Source organism: Haliaeetus leucocephalus, unplaced genomic scaffold, assembly GCF_000737465.1.
Source record: "Haliaeetus leucocephalus isolate CR32 unplaced genomic scaffold, Haliaeetus_leucocephalus-4.0 Scaffold256, whole genome shotgun sequence".
NCBI lineage: Eukaryota > Metazoa > Chordata > Aves > Accipitriformes > Accipitridae > Haliaeetus > Haliaeetus leucocephalus.
Window position 1 is genome coordinate 182,052 of NW_010972692.1, and position 19,690 is coordinate 201,741.

The 19,690-nt window shown below is 39.8% G+C and overlaps 1 protein-coding gene across 1 annotated transcript; it reads left to right on the forward strand.

Annotated features, from left to right (window-relative positions):
- Nucleotides 1–9,148: 9,148 nt before the first annotated feature.
- Nucleotides 9,149–19,339, forward strand: NUS1 (nuclear undecaprenyl pyrophosphate synthase 1 homolog (S. cerevisiae)). The gene is made up of 4 exons (XM_010568776.1): nucleotides 9,149–9,294; nucleotides 11,740–11,892; nucleotides 15,940–16,039; nucleotides 16,769–19,339. Exons 1-4 carry the CDS (start codon nucleotides 9,201–9,203, stop codon nucleotides 16,857–16,859), a joined length of 438 nt encoding a protein of 145 aa, XP_010567078.1. The 5' UTR covers nucleotides 9,149–9,200; the 3' UTR covers nucleotides 16,860–19,339.
- The last annotated feature ends 351 nt before the right edge of the window (nucleotides 19,340–19,690 follow it).

A 19,690-nucleotide genomic window follows, 5' to 3' on the forward strand; every position in this document is an offset into this window, starting at 1 on the left:
TCTTTCCTCCTTCCCCCCCCTCCATTCTTCCCTCCTTTCCTCCTTCCCCCCCCTCCATTCTTCCCTCCTTTCCTCCTTCCCCCCCTCCCTCCATTCTTCCCTCCTTCCCTCCTTCCCCCCCTCCCTCCATTCTTCCCTCCTTCCCTCCTTCCCCCCCTCCCTCCATTCTTCCCTCCTTCCCTCCTTCCCCCCCCTCCCTCCATTCTTCCCTCCTTCCCCCCGGGGTCTTCCCCAGCCGGCCACCAGCCTCGGCCGTTGGCAGCTCCTTTCCCGTCCCCTGGAGCCCCTTGGCCTCTCTGCAGAGCTCCTGGTGAGCCTGGGGAATGCCCCGAGTGCCCCCCTGCCCTAAGCTCCCGTGTCGTCGGGTGACCCGAATGTGCCCCCTTACTGGAGGGGGAGGATGGTGGGGCCTTTCTAGAGCCTTGTCCCCAGCCCTGGGCTGACGGGAACTGCTGGCATCTGAGAGCTGTGACCGTGTAGGGTACGGGCTCTTAGTTGAGAAGAGCTTTAGGCTATCTGCTCTTATGAGCTCTGTTTATGAACCCTGTCTGAGCTTCCAGAAGTGGGTGAATGAGAGTAGCTGTCTGTTTTCCTGTACTGTCTTTCGTGAGATGAGACAGGATGGAAGGGTAGTCAAACATGAACATGTGCGTCCTGTGCGCTGTCTGTATTGTGAAATTAGATTACACAGTCTACCTTCAGTATAAGGACTGGTGCTACTTGATGTTTGAGTCAAGTCCAAGCCAGTGTTTGTGAAAACTCCGGTGTTTTTTCTTATCCACTATGTGACTTTATTCTTTACTGGCTTTCAGGTGTAAGACTGTTGAACTCTTGCTCTTGCAGATACATTGATTCCACCTCACTAGCTTAAAGATAAGCTTAGGGTTTGGATTTAATATTCCGTGGAATAATCATGGAACAAATCTCTCTTCCTACTGAGGAGATGAAACCAGCTGTATTCAAGATATTCTTAGGTGAAGCTTTCTACCCAGCTGTTGAGAGATGATCTCTAACTGAAACTAGACAAGCTATCAACTCAGAAGGGCTAATAATACATGAGTTGGATGGTGCCCTGTTTCTGTCCTCTCCAGAGGCGAAAGCTTTGTGCTGAAGATCCCTGTGCTCTTGATGTCAATGGTGAGACTGTAGAAGACTAGTGTATAACTGTAGGTTTGACCCACTTCTGATGGCTGTCTAGAGATGTCATGCAAATCAGATTAATTCTGTAGATGTATGCCAGGTTAGAGGTACAGTCTGTAATAGTTGTCGTCTAGCGCTCTTTCAGGAAAAACTCAACAGTGCATCCCACGTAAGTGGAATCTATTGTCATCAAGTGTGCAAAAGCATCTGAGGTACCCAGGCCTTTCCCTGAGCATAGGCATTTGATTTTTTTTTTTTTTCTTAATTTTAAAACCATTGCCATCAAAAGTTCTGTTTCATGTCTGGTCCTTCATATGTGATACAAGACTCAAATGGCTTGACTTTCACTAAATTCTCTAAGATCTTTTTAAGAAGCTGGGCTTTATACCAGTTACTTAGCAGTTTAAACTGGCCATCTGTGCAGGGCTGTTGTGGAACTTGGTTATGTTGTGTTTCAGTGGGACAAGACTTCCTCATTTGAAAGTCAAGGAATGGTATAAAATATTTGCATAACATCTCAAGGACACAGAAGACAGTCAGCACCTTCTGAAGAGCCATTTATGTGTTGATATTTTTTGCTCTCAGCTTAGAAAGCATTCTAACAGCTTAAATGCTGCAGAACAAACATTGGTACCAAACAAGAGTGAGTTTCCCTTATAGCCTGAAGAGAGACATTTTATTGTGCAGGATCTCTAATTTCTGTCAAACCTCAAATAAGCTATCTGCAGCATTGCCTAATACGTGATGTACATATGCTTAGTTCCTTTTTGGATCCCTGCATTGTGCTGCACAGATTGTATGTATGAGAACTGAATTGAGGAACAGATCCAGCTGAGAGTCATATTTCTTGGTGGTCTTGGTTTTCAGCTGGCTCACTGTGCAACCATTCAGCACTGAGGAGGGAGAAGGCACCAGCCAATGCTTAGGAGGCCACTGTCGCTGAGATCCTGTCTGACAGGGAGAAGCCAGCGCTGTTGTAGTGTCTGATGCCTTCATTGTGGAGAAGCTACTTCTGCTTCTCTAGCACACATGTTGAGATCCAGTCAGATCTAAGACTGACTATTACAAGACTGTAAATATAATGACCAGAAATGACAAGGTTATGTCCTCTGAAGAGCTGAAATAACCTTGGAGAACAATTGTCTTTGTTAGCAGTTCAGAAAAAAAAATATATCTTGGAGATTATTTGCTGCTGGTTCCATGTGTTGTTACATTCATGCTAAAGTTGCATGTTAAAACGTTTTGTTAACACCTTTGAAACCTGAAAATAGTTACGTATTACAGCTTGTTGGAACATAACTGAAGAAGGCAAGACAATGCAGAGCAACTAAAATGTTATAAACCAGTGGCCTTTGCCGAACTTTCAGAGTTGATGAGAATAGCCTGCCATTACATGTGCATGTTCTTCACGGGTGTTCAGTGGGTTTTCTGGGATAGCAGCTGCAACTGCTTTTTGCACAGCATCTTGTCAGCTGAGCCTTTTAAACTGGTTTCAGAGAGTAAGCCAGTAGCCACTCTTATGGCTTGAGTATATGCTTACTTCTAGTAATAGCAGATATGTTGCCTTTCTTTTGGTGCTAAGCTCCTTATGGTGTCTGGATTGAGCATACAGCATTTCCAGATAGACTTGTTGTTAAGTAGGATGTTGCAGTTGTTGCTAAATCCAGTTCTGAATAATAGCGATGTCTGGAAGCCTCAGCAGTAACACTAGTATAGTGAAGGTGAATAAAGTCAGGTACAGCTTGCTCTTATCAGTAGCAGAGGGTGAACCTTAATTATGCTGCGTGCTTGTTCTCATCTTCTCACCTGGTGAGATTTACTCTTAGTCTGCTGAGCTGCTTCAGTAAGGTTTTGTGTTTGTACAATTGTACCAGCTATTGACTTACCAAAGATATGTTTTCCCCAGTGATGTTGGCTGTGGTGAAGAAGGAAATACAATGACAAGTGCTCTGAATCTGTTTTAGATGTAGTGAGGGGCACTTCGTTTCCTTTTCCTTCATTGCATATTTGTAGTACTGAGATTCTTCTCGTTGCAACAGGAAACTTTGATTACAAGAGTGGTTTTCCACGGTTGCGTTTTCTGGAAGAAATACTGTGTCAATTTCCTGTAGAAGGCTTAAATTAAAAATGTGTCCTTAATTGCCCCTTCTATAGGAAGAGAGGGAAGCACGAGATTCTTTAAAGAAGTGCCAGATAAGCTGTTTATTTGTTTATGGTAATGAATTTCTATATTTTCAACAAAATGACTAAATGGAAGGTTGTTTCTGTATTCTTTGGTGTCAAAATAAGTAGCTGCATCCCAGCTGACACTAGTATGTTACAGCAGCTGCACCAGTAACTGTAAGGGCAACTTGGCTGGAGTTGGGCTGATTCTCATGGGCAATTACAGAACCCAATATATTGCAAATGTATTGGCTGATTCTTGTGGAACCTGATCAGGTACTTGGCTGCCTTCTCTGAATCCATGAAGATCAGTATTCCAGAAGACTGGGGTAAAAAGGTCTTTGCAGAATGCAAGAGGACCATGACATAACTGTCTTGTACTGTAATAAATATCTGGTGCTATGACTTGCAGTGCTCAAAACTGAGCCTTTCCCCCTCCCTGCCCCAGCAGGCTTGGAGGGCTAAGGTGGCATGCTTTTACTGCCTTGGATGTTTAGGGGCCCTTTTCATTCTCCCAATTTTCATTGATACACAGCAGAACAAAGCCATAATAAACTTGATGCTACTATATGCACCTTGGTTATTAAATCCAGATTGACTAACGTTTTAGGGTTTTGATCAAGGATTTATTTCTGTGCATTTCTGTACTGCCAATCCTATTACTTGGTAGAAATCCAGCCATGCTGGTCAAGACCTTATCTCTGAGGAAATAATGCAGCCTTCTTACAATCAGAAGGCAGTGATTATGCAATTATATAGTAGCAATTAAAATACCTTCTGGGGAGCAGAAGACTTTGACCAGCATTACGTACTTCTAACTTTCTTCTTTTAAAGTTACTTTGCCACTCAAGGGAGCTTGCTTGAGTGTTACTTCTGTCCATCGGTGAAGCTTTCCTGAAATAGTTTGGAACAAGTCTAGAGCACATTTTGGGAGCTTGCTGCATCTTGGCATTTGAGTTCTTTGGGCTCCTGAATAGATGCTTCACGTTGAAGGTTTCTTTAAGCCCGTAGTATGACTGTATTGAGAACTTTGGTTTCTTTGTCGCGGGTTTAGCTTTCCAGTGATCTCCTTTACTTCGAACAATTTTCTCTTAGAAATTCTTTGAAAGGATAGAGTACTGCAGTAAGCAAAAGAAATTATTTCATTAGCCCCAAACATAGGCTTTTAGTCTCTTCCAGATTACTTGGTAGTTAGCTGATCTGATCAATCCATAAAACTTTCTGGGTGTTCTGTGTGTTCACTTCACTGGGGGAGATAAATATGTTGTGGGTTTGTGTTACTGCAACACTTTTGGGAGGTACCAGTATCACATGGCATCTGCTGTGGATCTTCACCCATGTGAAACTTCATGTTCCACAATTGCATTTTGGTGTTTTGTGGTCTGAGGACTCCTCCCAACATTTATTAAAAGGGCTAATGCTAATCTGTAGAAGGCAATCTCCTTATAGGTATGGGTAGTACGAAAGTAGTATCTCTTCTTTTGATTGCTGATAAGCTCTTGTTCTTCTGGTACAGAATGTCCCTCCAAGAAAAAACGTGGGAGGAACGGTCACATATGAGGTTATAAGTTCTAACTTGAATTATTCCCATGTGGTTAGCGCTAGCTTAAGTGGCTTTAATGTGGGTGAAACTTAAGTGACTTCATCCACTTCCAAACTTGGATTATATTCTGTTCTAGGCTCTTGGAGCAGACAAGCCTAATACATTTTTCTAGCTCTCCATATCCTGTGAGGTCCAGTGTAATTGACTCAAACCCTGCTTTCCTCTGTTATCACCCAGCATGATCCAACATGAGGATGTAGACGGAAGTTGTTCATGTGTTAAAACTGTTTCTTGCATGTACATTATTTGAATTTGGTTATGATTTGATGTTTCTCAAACTGTTAATACTTTGATGTTTTAAATGGACTTGTTACCTTATGACTCTTCCCTTGTTGGCACTGGCAGGGAGTGGAGAAAAAGCAGATAACTGAAATGCTGTGGAAATGTATTCTTTCCTAGGCTTAACTTTGGTTAAGGTGTTCCCTTGTAAGCAAGAGCTGACTTGTATCCTGTGTTTTACCAGATTCTGCTGCTTTGAAAAGCAGGGCAAGTGAGAATATTGAACTTTGAGCTGTGACCAAGGCATTAACAGGTGGTGGCCGTGGTAGTCTAGCCAGGCAAATGGTTGACACCACCTGGTGTTTCTCTGTGCCACTTGTTTCCCTCCAGTTCACAATTCCTGTCACTTTGGAGCCTTTTGCTTCTGCTGAACTTGCAGCCTCTTAATTACAAACTGCATTTGTTGGTCTCTAACCCTAAAATGCTACAACACCACAGATGACTGGAAAGGGACATGGCTTGTAACTATTGTAAAACTGAGCAAAAGGCACGTGCCCTGGAAAAGACCCGTGTGATGGAGGACTACTGCAGGAAGCTAAAACGCTTCTGGTTTGCCTCAGCTCTGATGGGAACTGATGATCAATTAGCAGGTTTCCAGCTTGTGTTGTAAAAACAAGAATTAACCCTGGAAACAGCTCACAAGTTTGCAGTAGTTGGGGAAAAAAAAAAAGTAAACTAAAGTTTTATATTCTCATTGCTTTGGGAATTATAGTGCTTAAATATGCATAATTCTTAAAACACTTCACTTGCTGGAATATACACATTTGTACCACCTTGCAAAAACTCCAGAGTTGTGACTGAACAAAAGTGTTTCTGCTTTTCAAAACCAAAAATTGTTTCTAATGAGAAATAATAATGACAATTTCATGTTTGTGTTCCATATTAGAAACAGTAGTAAGGCTGAAATTTTCCCCACTTAACAGCAAACAGCTGTTGTATTGCTAAAATTTATGGGACCTCTTGTCAAATATTAACTTTCTATAATGGTAAAATCATATGGACTTGCTTTCAACTTGCGTGGAAGACTGAATGAAATTGGAAGGTAGTGTTGAATCAAGACTTGAAGTCTTGTTGCCTAGGAACACTTGAATTTTGTTAGTGAGTTGGTCTACTCATGCACTCTTGTTTACTGCATTTATCATGTATAAACTAGCAACAGCATCTTCCAGAACTAACTTGGATGTATTTTCAAAGTTTTAAAAAATGAACCTTATAGACAAATAGGTTATTGAGGTACTGTAAAGGAAGGGAGTGTATGTTTGAGCCACAACCACGTAAAATAATTTTTAAAGTCAAGTGTGAATTTGGCCCATGTACATTGCCTCTGGCAGGACTGTATTTGCCATCATATGCATTAGTAAGAAAGTCTCTTGTGCCCTGAGTGGGAGACAAGATGCTGAAGGAATGAAGTTCCCAAATGCTATTGGCTTTAAATGAAGATTTTGGTTAGTTTGGATCCTCCTGACAGGAGGTCATAGTGAGGTGGGTGCTGGTCTCTTTTGTCAGGTGGCTGGAGATAGGATGAGAGGAAATGGCCTCAAGTTGCGGCAGGGGAGGTTTAGATTGGATATTAGGAAAAATTTCTTTACTGAAAGGGTTGTCAGGCATTGGAACAGGCTGCCCAGGGAAGTGGTTGAGTCACCATCCCTGGAGGTATTCAAAAAGCATGTAGACAAGGCACTTCAGGACATGGTTTAGTGGGCATGGTTGACAGTTGGATTCGATGATTGTAGAGGTCTTTTCCAACCTAAATAATTCTATGATATTTACTACCTTCTGATGTGCTTCAGGATCTTGTCTGCAGGAAAACTGCAGGTGTGTCAAGGTTGGTGGATCAGTTGGAATTTAGGTGTGGAGGTCTTTCCAAGAAAGACATACTACAACTACTGTAGCTTCCAGTTTGTGTTAAACTGCTATTCCAAGAGCAATGCAGGACCCAGATTTGAACAACTAAGTAGGTGGGTGACATAAATGAGGAGAGTAGAAGGGGTGTGCTGGTGATATTCAGATAAATCTCAAGAATATATCTACCAAGTCTTCAGTATCCACTGTGTGTATTAAGGACCTTCACTTCAGAGCCAGACCAATCTGATGTCCCTTTTTACTGAGCAGTAAACACCTTAGTCTATTCTCCTACCTGTTATCCTTAATGTCTGCTTTTACTTTAGAGCTGGAGTGTGGATTCTTAAATCTGTTCTTCCAATCTTTGACAGGATTAGGCAATAACTTTTAATGAGAAAAGAATTGTTATCATTAGTGTTGGGTGGTGAAGGGGAAGAGAGCAGCTGTCTGTTTCCCAGATTGGGAGCATATCCTAATTGTGCCAACTCTTTTTCTGAATATTGAGCATAGTTTTTTTTCTCATCTTTAAAAGTGAATGGAAGTCAGATGACTTAGAGGTGAGGCACACCTAACCTTGTACAGATCTTACTTGAAGATGGTGTGGGATTTGCAGTAGCTGCACTGCTGCTGACCTTAAGTGTAAGGAAGGCAATCAGTGCTAACTCTAGCACAAAACAGACTTATCCAACCAGAGTTGTACCAAACAGTATTATGCAAAGCAGCATTTTCAATTTCTACTATGTATGAATATATACTAGTAAGCAGGAGCACAAAGTGTAACAATTTTAACTTTAGTTTAGATTTAGTGAAAGTATTCTAATGCTTTTCTTTCTATCAAGGTTGCTGCCTTACTAAGATTTGCTTGTATGTCAGCATGTGAAATCAGTTATAAGCATTGGTAACACTTGTGTAATGAAGTAATTTTTTTTTTCACAGGAAGTATCCAGGATGGGAGGAAAACCAGATGCTTACCACCTATTAAAACCTCTAGTGAAGCCTGTATAAAAATACTAACTCACTAGGCCTAAAGGCTAGCTTATTAGATAAATGGAGTTGTATTACTTCATGTTGCAAACTAACTCCCTAATGTATTATGGTCTTAACCCAATGCTTACACGCTGATGTAGAAACTGCTGTTTGTAGCAATTTCTAATCCCAGAATCAGGTTGAGGTGATGAATCATGAGCCTGATCATAAAATTGTATACAAGTTCAGTGTTTCTTCTAAGATTATTGTGTGGGCATTAGAATGGCGAGGAGAAGTGCTTGACACAAAGGATTTCTGAATGAAACTTACACTCTTAGTAACAACCTCTGAATACAATGTGATAAAAACGTTATCAGTTCCTAAGTAAATACGCTTAGCTACACTTTTGCATTGTAAATACTTAAGCTGTAACACTTAATTTTTACTTTGGCTTTTAATTAGAAATCGTTGGGTTGTGTCCCTCTTAAGAGCTAGAGTTTGTTTTAGAACAAGAACCCAAGTATGTTTCGTTAAGCATGTTTTTGTAATCTGCACTCAGAATGTGTCTACCATAAACATGTAAGTATAAAAAGACCTTGAGGAGTGCATTAACTCCTTGGAATATACAACTTGTGAAATCCTCTTATTAGGAAATCCATGGCATTGGCCATTGGCGTAAGAGTGGACAGTTACTGATATGCTGATTTAGTCTTCTGGCTCTTGCTCTGTGGTGACTTGCTTTGTTAGCCTGCAGCCTTAGTGGTGTGGCAGTAAGTGGTACCAGACTTAAGCTGCAAATCTACAGCAGCATGGGCATGAAAGAAACTTGGTGTTAATCTGACTTGGTGGCCATGTGCTGGTAGGGTATTGCTATCGCAAAACTATTGCTAGCAGACTAAGGACAATGAACTGGGTCTTAAACTATCCCTTATGCAATTGCAGCTTGCTACTTAAACCAGGCTGAGTGAAAGAGGAACAAAACCACATGAGTTTTCTTTCCAAGGTCACTGAAATTAGTCATGTGCAGTAGCATTTGCTTTGGATTCTTATCATACTTGTGAACTCCAGTTTGAAACCAGCACTGACTACCTGATTCTTTTTTTTCTTCCTGCCTAGTGTAAGATTTATTTTGTTGCATTCTTTATAGGAGTTGGCTGACATACAACCTTTTTTTAAAGGTATTTTCAAGAGGAATAATTCAAGATTGATGGATGAAATTTTAAAACAGCAGCAAGAACTCTTAGGACTAGATTGCTCCAAGTACACCGTGGAATTTGCAAATCAAGACAAAGCTGATCAAGGTAAGATGAATTGCAAGGAGGAGTTTGGTATGACTGTAAACAGCTGTTATGTAAATCATAATGCTGCTTTTACTTAAATGCATTCCTGTGTACAGTGACTTTTTCCTTCATTAAGCGCTGATTATCAGAACACATGCAACTTTCCTGGGCTAGTATTCAACTTTCATTGTGCTTATTTGTTCTTAACTAATAGTGAAGTGTTGTGCTCTCCTTCCCTTAGTGATCATTACTGGGTAGCTTGATCTTCAGTTTAGCCTGACTGTTGTGCCATGACCCCTTTAATGCATCAGTGTAGCTCAACTCCCCACTGTTTCACTGAGATGAATTCTTTTGCTGAGAGAGCTGAAATAGCACTGGAGTAAGCGTAAGGGAACTGATGTCAAATTAACAATGCGTGTGCTTCCATCTTTCCAAACTTATATCTCAAAGTGGGGAGGAAGAAGGGAAAGAGCAAAAGTGCTGTTTGTCATGGCAATGTATAATGACACCAGGAAGGTAAAGTGTGTAAGTTTGGAGAAAAAAAAACCCACAAACTGTGGTAGCAGCTTTTGCATTTAGTGGAAGTGGAAAACAGAAATATGTATCAAAATTAATGTTCCTTATTCGATACTATCTGCTGCAAGTATTCATTTAGGTATGCTGACTAACACAAATGTTAGAAGTCCATTCAAAATATAGTAAATTACAAGTATGTACTTACTAAAGCAGACCTTTGCCTTAGAGGGATAGGCTGATATACTTAAAGCTCTCCTAACTGTAACTCATAGTATTTAAACAGGTCTCAGAATTCAAACAAACAAAAACAAACCAAAAACCAAAACAACCCTTATCACATTACATAGTTCAAAGACTTAAGAATAAGACTACACTTCACAAGCTGTAATATGTTTAGCTGCATTTAAGATGCTGCTGGCTGAGTTTTGCTTCCCCTGCCAGGGCTGATAGGATGGCGAAATCCTTTGTGCCAGTTTTCCAGTATAAAGTCCAATGTTGTAGCATTAACTTACTTGCCTTATAAGCACCTTAGGCTAAGGTGCTACCGTTTACATGGAAACACCCAAGTTTCACATTATTTCACTTTATTCCTGTGAAGGTTGAAATAACCAGCAGAAGACAGGTTGTTAATGTCTTAAACTCTAGCATACTTACCCTGATTTAAGTAAGTGCAGCTATTTACATCTAGACCAAATGAACTACTGAAAGACTGCTCTGACTTGCTGGCTGAAAGGGCACATTTAAGTCTCAGCAACCTTTTGTGTTGAAATACATGAAAAGCAGAGGTGTTTTCTGTTCTCTTTAGAATTTTTCATTCTTACTTAGAAGGCTCCACAGTCAGATCAGACACTTCATACTTTGAACTGAACAAGCTGACATCTATCCAGTTTATGATATTAAACTGCAATTTTTCACTTCTTCTGAGAAGCAAAATGACATGCCTTACATTTATGAATACTGTTAGAGAAATATTCTTTAACATAGGACATACAACAAATCAAACAATATCAAGGAACAATTATTTTCATTGTGGTGGCTTTGGATAGATGTGAGGTTTTTTTAGATGTTCTTAGGAGTCTTCTGACTGTATTCTGTGGTCCTTTGCAGTCAGGTTCTGCAGTTTTAAGAAATGCTATTTTTAAGTATCAGGTTATAACTATCATAAGTTCTCTATAAGTCTAATGTGTCCACACACTAGTACTTAACCCAGTTACTTCAGGCTGGGTTTAGTACACTGTCTGTAGCCTTCAGCTACCTTGGTAAGTTTACCTCTTAAGTACCTTATCAAAACTGACAATGATGCAAGTCGAAGTGCGAGAAGACTCTTACCTCACAACAGTGTAGACAGTAAGATTGTTGTGAAATGTCCTCAAGTCACAGACGTAATTAAAGATTAATGGCTGAACTCTGATACCTAGCTTCTCTGTAGCAATCCTAAATCAATATTGTAACTTTTGCATCAATTTTGAAGTGCTACTGAAAGATCCTGTGATCATACTCAGCATGCTTAATCATTGTGTCACATGAATGTCCACAGTAGCTGTTTTAGGGTAGGAATTGGGTCTTTTTTTCCTTTCCCTGAACTGCAAGTCTTTCTGCATTGTTTACCACCCCCCCAGTTACTGTCTAGGCACCTTCCTCTCGCTGCTTTGCCTGATAGTGTAAGAACCAATGCAAATTCCCTGGAAGACTTTTTATTTCAAGAGTGACATTAATCTGCTTTTCACAAGACTCCTCAAAATATTTGCCTTAAACTTGTGCTTTAGTAATACAGCAAATCCAGAAGACACTTACCCACTTCTGTAAGAGATGGAAGAGAGAAATCTATGACTAGTTGTATAATATATGAAGTAAACTACAAGTTACTTCCAGTCATACCCTGTGAATGTCTAAAGCACATTCAAAACAACTATATTTCTGTTGCTTTTAAACTGTGTTTTGTACTTGCAGTTTTAAATTGCCAATCTGCATTGAAGGTGCTGTCTCCGGAAGATGGAAAAGCAGACATAGTAAAAGCTGCTCAGAACTTTTGTCAGTTGGTAGCACAACAGCAAAGAACATACACGGACCTGGATGTGAATGTGTTAGACAACTTATTAAGTAGTAAGTATGGCATGGTGTATGGGGAGGAGGGGAAAGAGTACTCGATTCATAATGGATTTTGTTTCTAGTATATTTGTTGCTTAGAACATATGCATCTTGATACTTAGTCTATCAGGGTAAGTTATGATTATTGCTTTCAGGCTTCTGCTAAAAATTTCTTACTGGTTTACTCCCTTTTGAGTTTTTTCTTTAAGCAGAAAAAGGAAACCTTAAGCTAAATTGGAGAGTCTCAGCTTTGCAGTTTATAACCTCTGTAGGATGTTCTGCAACGACCTTTCTCAAAAAGTACTGCTGGGATTACCTGAAACTAGACTGTTGTAACTTAGGTTAACTTGTTGCAAGTTAGCATGCTGCAAACCAGAGTATGGGCAGAGAGTCTTTTCAAGATCTAGTTACAGCAATTAAAGCTGTTACTGCTGCCTAACTACCACCCTGAGTGCAAATGATGGAGCACTTGCTGATATTTTGCTGCTGTATAACCCACACTAGTTACCTTCATTACTAATTCATGCAGATAACTGACTGTGCACTGAGGTGCATGGCTACATGCAATAGCTATGAAAAGGGCAGGGCTGCCCTAATCTCATATCTGGGAGAAGTAGTTTAGAACAAGCCTCCACCTCCCCAGTGGTGCTAAGGAGCTATAACAGTTGCTCTGCTTTCCTAGGTGATACATGCAGCTGTAATTAGCTTGGCAGGGTTCAGGTTTCAGATTGCACACTTCAACTTGGATGTCTGCAGGCACATTATTGTGGCTCTCATTAATTGGACTTCAGAGTGATTTTTCTCAAATGGGTGGTTGGCTGAGTTGCTCTGCATATTGACTACCGTGGCAGTTTGGACGCTTTAATCTTAATTTCAAACTAAATTCTATTCCTGTTGTCAGCATGCTGCATGATAGCTTCTCACTGTAGTGGAATTATTAAATGTATTAAATAAAGCACCTGAAGAAGTAACTTAGACATCTATCCTGTTATATCCCAAAGGCAGTTTAAGGAAACGAATAACTGGTTCTTTAAAATAGTCTCTCATTTCCTGTAGAACTGATGATAGTTGATACTATGTATGTATTTTCGCCAGTGATGTTTAACTGGAGCTTCTCAAACACTTGTTCATGATCTTCTGTCCATGCATTTAAGTGTCTGGGTATGTTAAAAGTATTAGGTCCAGTCTTACTTGAGCAGACTTATTGTTCAAGTAGTGCATGCTAGCTGAGCACAGAAAGAGAAATCTAGACTTTTAGTCTGTCAAAACTGTTAACTTTGAAAACAGACTGTTTAATCTATGTGGCTAATAACTAAGGATGGTATCTGTAACTAGTCCTGCTTATTAATTTGCTTGGGTTTAATGTTTAGGACAGTTGAAGGTGAAGAACTAGTCTTTCATGACTTATTTAGCTTATGAAACTACTCACTTGTAGGCAAATTTAGTTTCTGTGCATCCTTAATGGAAAGGTATTGAATGTAAACATCTGTGAGTTACAGATCTAAGTTGAGACTGAGTTCTGAAAAGCAGTACTTGAGTAGCTATATTTTTAGGGTTTGTGTTCATGGTGACTTCTGTAAGATTCTGGTTTTTCACATTTTGATTTAAGTACCTGATAATGTAGGTTTTTAACTTTCTGTTCATATTTAGGATGCAGTTATTGAAGTCTAGTCCTAAAATGGTATGGTTCTAGCTTGTTATGTGGCTTTTCTGGTTCTTAATCCAGTCATGCTCTAATTCTTACAGCTTGAGTTTTCTTTGGTGTAAGAGTACTTTCTTCTGAGCAATGCCTCAGCTAACCAGCTTGTTTTCAGAAAAGTAGTTGCCAGCTGCATTATAATATTGTCCCTACTTGCTGTCTGCCTTCCCAGTAAAGAACATGACTATCAATTAAGGCTGTTCAAGTTGCCCTGTAAAATCTATGTGGGGAGGAGAAGGGTGGTAGTACTGTCAGCTCTGCAGATTCCTTCATATTCCTCTCTCAGAACTCCTGACCTAGAAGGGATGTTGCCAGACTCCTGTTCCTTGAGTGTCTAAGTCTTTTGGCCTTTTTTTTTTTGAGTCTGCTCCCAAATCCTTCTATCTTGTGTGTGCTAAACTTGAAGAGTGCTGTAACTCCAGCAGCTCTGAGGGAGCTTTCACCTGTAAAGTATCTGTAGTGTTGATGTGTTGAGGTAGAGTAATGGATGCAGAAAGCACAGTACTGTTGTGACAGTAATACTACAGTGTATGTTTTCATTTTCCTTCAGATAGGAACCAGAAGGAAATATTAGCATTAACTGGGCTCTCTGAAGGTCTTTTCCTGTTTGAAAAGCCATTGCAGTGTTGAAGATCCTGCTGTTGAACTGGCCAGCTGAGGAGTACTCAGCTACTGAATCAGCTGATGAGTAAAACTGTCCACTTCCTCCAGAGTCCCCACTTCTAAGTATTCACTGCTTCCCTGCAAAACTCTTTCATACTAACATGCTAGCTTCTGAACACATAAGTGGCTTTTGCTTTATATATTTTTTTTCTTAACTTTGAGATAAGATTTGGAGTGTGGCACAAGGCACTCATATCCAAGTACTTCATCCTTCCTTAGAAATGCACAGGCTTGGGAAAATAGCTTCTTTGCCTCTGGTAAAAGGATTACTATTGTTGTGATTCAGTGGGGAGGGAGGATGTGAAGTTTTTGAAGTCTCCAGCTTCGGTTTTAAAACCTGGGTGGAGCAAAATCTGATAGGACCTTAGTTTCCTGTTCTGTTATTCCCAAAGTTAAGTTCCTCTACATCTAAACATAAACTTGTAAAAGGCTCTTGACTGGTTTGGGAGTTTTTTTGGTTTGGGGTTTGTTTTGTTGTTGCTGTTAAAAAAGTGAGAAAAGAATTGAGGAATAACATCTGAAGTTCAGAGCAAATAGGCAGTATTAAGCTTTATCTGCTAAATGTAGGCATTATGCAATGTAAGCACCCTTGCAGCTAACTTACAGAATTAGTGGGTAATGGGAGGGGTAGCAAGAAATAGCATGCAATAATCATGACAAATTGCAGCATTATAGCAAAGTAGGGTTATGACTGCTGGAATGTTTTTCAGATGAGCTAGGTAGGTGCATAAAGAAGGCTTACCTTCTTGGGTCCCCTTGGGCTACTATACTGGTTTTCACATGTTGCCCTAATCAACTTGCTAGAATTAGCAGGGAAAGCTGGACTAAGACTGTTCATTCTAAGCTTATTGCCTATCTGTCAATTTTAGCCTGGAGTAGCTCAGACATGGCAGAGGTTTATGGAAAAGGGAGACAGTGTCTTTTGGCCACTGATTGTCTTCAACCTCAGAAGATCAGTAGGATGCTCTCAGTAGTGGAATGACAGTGACTGGGGTTTTAAGGTATGGGTAGTAAGAATGGGCACCTGGTGACCTGTTTTCCTCACTCATCTAACCAGAAAGATGTCACCTGCAACAGTTTGTCTGAAATTTCGTAGTAAAAGTTTAAATTATCTAGCTCCATACTGAGACAGAATTCATCTGATGGTTTGTTTTTTGTTTTTTTTTTACAACTTGTTTTCTTGATGGTCTGTGATATCAAGTTGTTCTTCAGTGGAACCTTCTTAAGTGTTTGGTTGTTGGGTTTTTTTGTGTGTGTGTGTGTTAACAGTCCTTTTATTCTGTTTGACTGCAGTAGGTATGGGTCAGGGTACAGCATGTTCTGTGGTACTAAAATCCAGTTTGCCAAGACAAAACTAGAACAAGTTAGTTTAAACAGCGGTGTTAAGGTTTGCTGTTATTCAAAACAATGTAACTGTTCCTGTAACTTCCTTACCAAGTCTTTTGAAAACTACCTGACATAAAAATAACAGTCCAGCTGGACCTGCAGTGGCTGCCTAAGCTTTTGCTCAGTTGGTCCTGTTCAGGTGGTACAAGACCAGTCTGTCCTCCTGGGCTTTTAATTGTTAACTTGTCCTCAGGAGCTTCACTTCATTTTAAAAAAAAAAAAGCATTTAATGAAAAGGCAGATGCCTTAGGGTTTAGAATTAAAACAAATGTTCTGGTGAATTTAATGAAAGCTAATTTAACTTGTTCTTACAGGTACAAATGGATTTCCTGATCCTGATTTAGTCTTGAAGTTTGGTCCTGTGGACAGCACACTAGGATTCCTTCCATGGCACATCAGACTGACAGAAATCATGTGAGTTGCCTATAAATGCTGTGAAACAGGTTGGAATAATATCTAACTAAACAAGTCTTTGTGACTTACCTTATGGAAATAGCCATAAGAGTAGATCTGTCTAAACAAAGGTGTCTGGAGATTGATTTGAGGTTATTTAAGAATTGTTAAATGAAACCTGTCAAACATGGTAACCATTGTTGCTCCTTCGGCCACAATTAGGCAACAGCAGACTTTACTCTTCAGGTTTAAGGAACAACTTCTGTCACCATCTAGTCTCAGTGGTCCAATCCCAGTTCTGTTGGTGTTCCTTGTGTGGATTTTGAGTGGCTTACAGGCTTCTAACAGGGAAACTAAGGGTATAAGGGAAATAAGATAGTGTAAGATGATCATGCCTCTGGATTACTTTCCAGTTTTGGCAATAACTGCACTGACTAGAGCTGCCGTATTTCTTAAATCTGAGAGCATTTATAGGGCACTTAAATGTCTGGGCAGACCTGTACTGCTCCAACTTTCTCAGTAATTTGAAGTGCCCTATGTGCTCGAATGAGTAGACTTTGATTTAGAGGGTGACAAGATATTAACAGCTAATTTAATTAGTGGAGCTGAGTGACAATAATGGTGTTGAGAACAACTTTGCAAGGTTACTAAGACAATAGCTTGTTTTAAGTAGTGATATTCCTGACTGGCCATATGAGTTGTGTGGTGTTTATAAAAGCTTATTTTAACTTTTCTAACTTGCTTTCTCAGTTCTTTGCCTTCCCACCTGAACATCAGCTATGAAGACTTTTTCTCTGCCCTCCATCACTATGCAGCCTGTGAGCAGCGCTGGGGAAAGTGACTTCTGGCTGAGCACATGGAGTCAGGCTTTCTGTGGGAAGGAACTGATGTCTGTTTACAAGCACCTGTGACCCATAAGTCTGGTTCATAGTCCTTTCTTAATTTATCAACAAATTCAATAAAGTGTCTTACCTTTCTAGAGAGTCTGTGTGAATGCCTGAGAATCTATGGGGAGGGGGAAATTCACAGATTACCTTTATGAAAAAGACAGTTATTGCAAGCAAAGCTGTTCAAAGCTGAATTACCCTCACTTTCATGTCCAAGTGACGAAAAGAACATGCAAGAATTAAGTCTTGTGAAATCTACAGGACAACATAATTAGGAGTTCCATGCCCTGAAGTTCCTTAAATCCAAGGAAGAACTCTCATGTCAGCTTGTTTCTTTTTAATTCTTCATGGTCAGGCATTTCAGAGCTAATCACTGGTTTATCTTCACGTGTATTTACTATATAATGTGTGAATTCCAGAGGGCTCAGTTCTGTTAACTGAGACTAGAGACTGCTACTTGGCTGTGATGACTAAGCCAGCAAGAGATATCAAGTTCTAGAAATACTGAGAAGATTCCATAAAAAGGAATGGAAGCTTCTATGGTAAGTGGATTAGGCAGTCTGTGTAGTGCTACCCATCCCCTCTTTTTTTTTTTTTAAGAGGTAAAATCAAAGTTTTCCTACAGCCCTGAGTGAAACTTCTCAGCATCAGGTCAGTTTTCCATAGGGAATAAGCATAAACAGTACTATGTATTGTTTGTATACCTATTTTCCCCATAAACTTCTCACTTAAGGTGACAAGCTGGCTAAGGCTCTGGCATCACTTGCTGAAAAATCTGAAAATGGACTAGGTCCACTTCCATGGCTAATGTGACTTGCTTGTTGTGCTCGTGTACCCAGCAGGAGAGTCTGCTTAAGCCTTTTGTTAGGTTTGTTCTGAACTGTGCATTTAGAAGTTTGAATGGGAGTCTGCAGCAGACAAAAGAAGATGAAGCTGCACTACAGTATCTCAAAACTGAGATAACTAAATAGATATATTGGCTAAATAGTCTTCATCGTGGAATGCCCTAGTCAAGTTACATTCCTATTGTTGGAAGTAATTTGAAATTGAAAGTCTTTATAGCAGCATTTGGACAAAGCAATATCTTTAGAGCTGTATTACTGGAGACAAACATTAATATTGCAGCCTTCTGCCCTGCGGGCTGTAGAATTGGACACTTCATTCTGGAAGTGTTTCCTTCTTTCCTTCCCTCTTCAAAATGAGTCTGGCTTTATCTCCTTCAGGATAGGCATGTCACTAGAAAGGAAAACGACTGCTTTTAAAAGGGAATTGCCAGATTTTAAATGAGTGTCTGCTTCTTTGTGAAACTGTATTTTAACTGTTGTAGCTTGATGTAATGTTATAAAGCAGATTGCATAAACTCTTGACTGCAGGTTTTTGTCATACTAAGATCAGATTGCAGTTACAGGAGAGACCTGTGGTCTACTTTATCTCATAAAAGAGAATGGGCTGTTTAATCAATTAACTAATGGTCTTGACATCAAATAATGTTCTATATGAGCTGGAATGCTTAAGAGTACAGTTGGCTGCCTTTTGCAGACTGGTCTCTGATGTTTGCCAGTTACAGTATTGCAGAGAAGATACAGTCGTGCAGTGTTTCATGGGTTCTGTCATTGCTTTGGGAAAGTTTTCTCACTGAATGTTAAGTTTTAACTTTTTTGTGGTGAGCGCATAGCCTGTTGGAGGGTATCTTGAGTATTGAACTTTAACTGTAATATGAATTTTGTTTCATTAAAATGTAAGGTTGTGTTTAAGTTACCATATGTGAGTGTTACTGTGTCACTGAAGCAGTTCTGGTGCTGGCAGAAAAGATATAAAATGGGAAAAGCTTAGTTTAGTCCTCAAAAGTAATCTATTTTTTATATTTGTATCAAACTGCCAAAGAATACTTCTAATACCTGAGCTCCCCTCAGTCCTCAAACTTCTGCATATCTCAACTAAAAAGACATGTTTTATATTGGAGACAGATCTCAAGGTCTAGGATTTGTCTATAGAGGGATGCTTAATGAAACTAAATGATTAGTTCAGCTGCATTTGATTCAACTTAATCAAATCTCTTCCAATGGCTAGTTTAATTGTGAATTAAGTGTTCCTCCTGGACTTAATGTAGTTGAACTAATCCATGTTATCACTTAGTTGGGATTATTTTACTGTCCCTGTGTGGGCAATCTTCAGTGAGCTGTGCCAAATGCACTGTGCATATCCACAACTTGATCTCTGAATGTATGTCATTGCAGTTAGCACCTCTCCCCAGCTTGTTCCGTGTGAAGGTCTGTGGTATAGCTGTGACATGCTGTATGGCTGTAGTCTCTGGGTACCTGTACATAATGTGTAAAACAAGTTTTTATGATTAGGGAATCAATTTATTGAACTTTATTATTGAAAGTTAAATCTGAATCTGTAAAACAAGAAATCAATAAAAGACTATAATCTTTCTACAGGCTATGGTGATACATGAATACTTTTGCAGGTTTGGCCAGATGTAGCCTTACTGGTATTGCTACATCGCTCTGGGAAAGTAGAGAACTTCAAATGGCATGCTCTTTTGTGCTCTTCTTCAATTGCTTTCTGTACTGTAAGAACTGGACAAATTTTTTTTATCTACCACTTCCAACTTCTTCGAAGCACTTACGAAAGCATTTGTAGTAAAGCATTTACCTTAAAAATATCTCTTTGATTGTCCTGGGAACTTGCTAAACTTGTTCCTGGCTCCTGAAAACCTTGCTTCCTCTCCCTGCTGCTGAGTCCGTCCTGAACCATGAGCTGGGCTGGGCCTCCGGCCAGC

What these genes read in the sequence shown, in the direction of transcription:
- NUS1 (XM_010568776.1), top strand. Translation starts at nt 9,201, where the DNA reads ATGGATGAAATTTTAAAACAGCAGCAAGAACTCTTAGGACTAGATTGC. An exon ending in TCAAGACAAAGCTGATCAAG is followed by an intron (nt 9,295 to 11,739) that starts GTAAGATGAATT and finishes TTGTACTTGCAG; the next exon opens with TTTTAAATTGCCAATCTGCA. An exon ending in ATCAGACTGACAGAAATCAT is followed by an intron (nt 16,040 to 16,768) that starts GTGAGTTGCCTA and finishes TTGCTTTCTCAG; the next exon opens with TTCTTTGCCTTCCCACCTGA.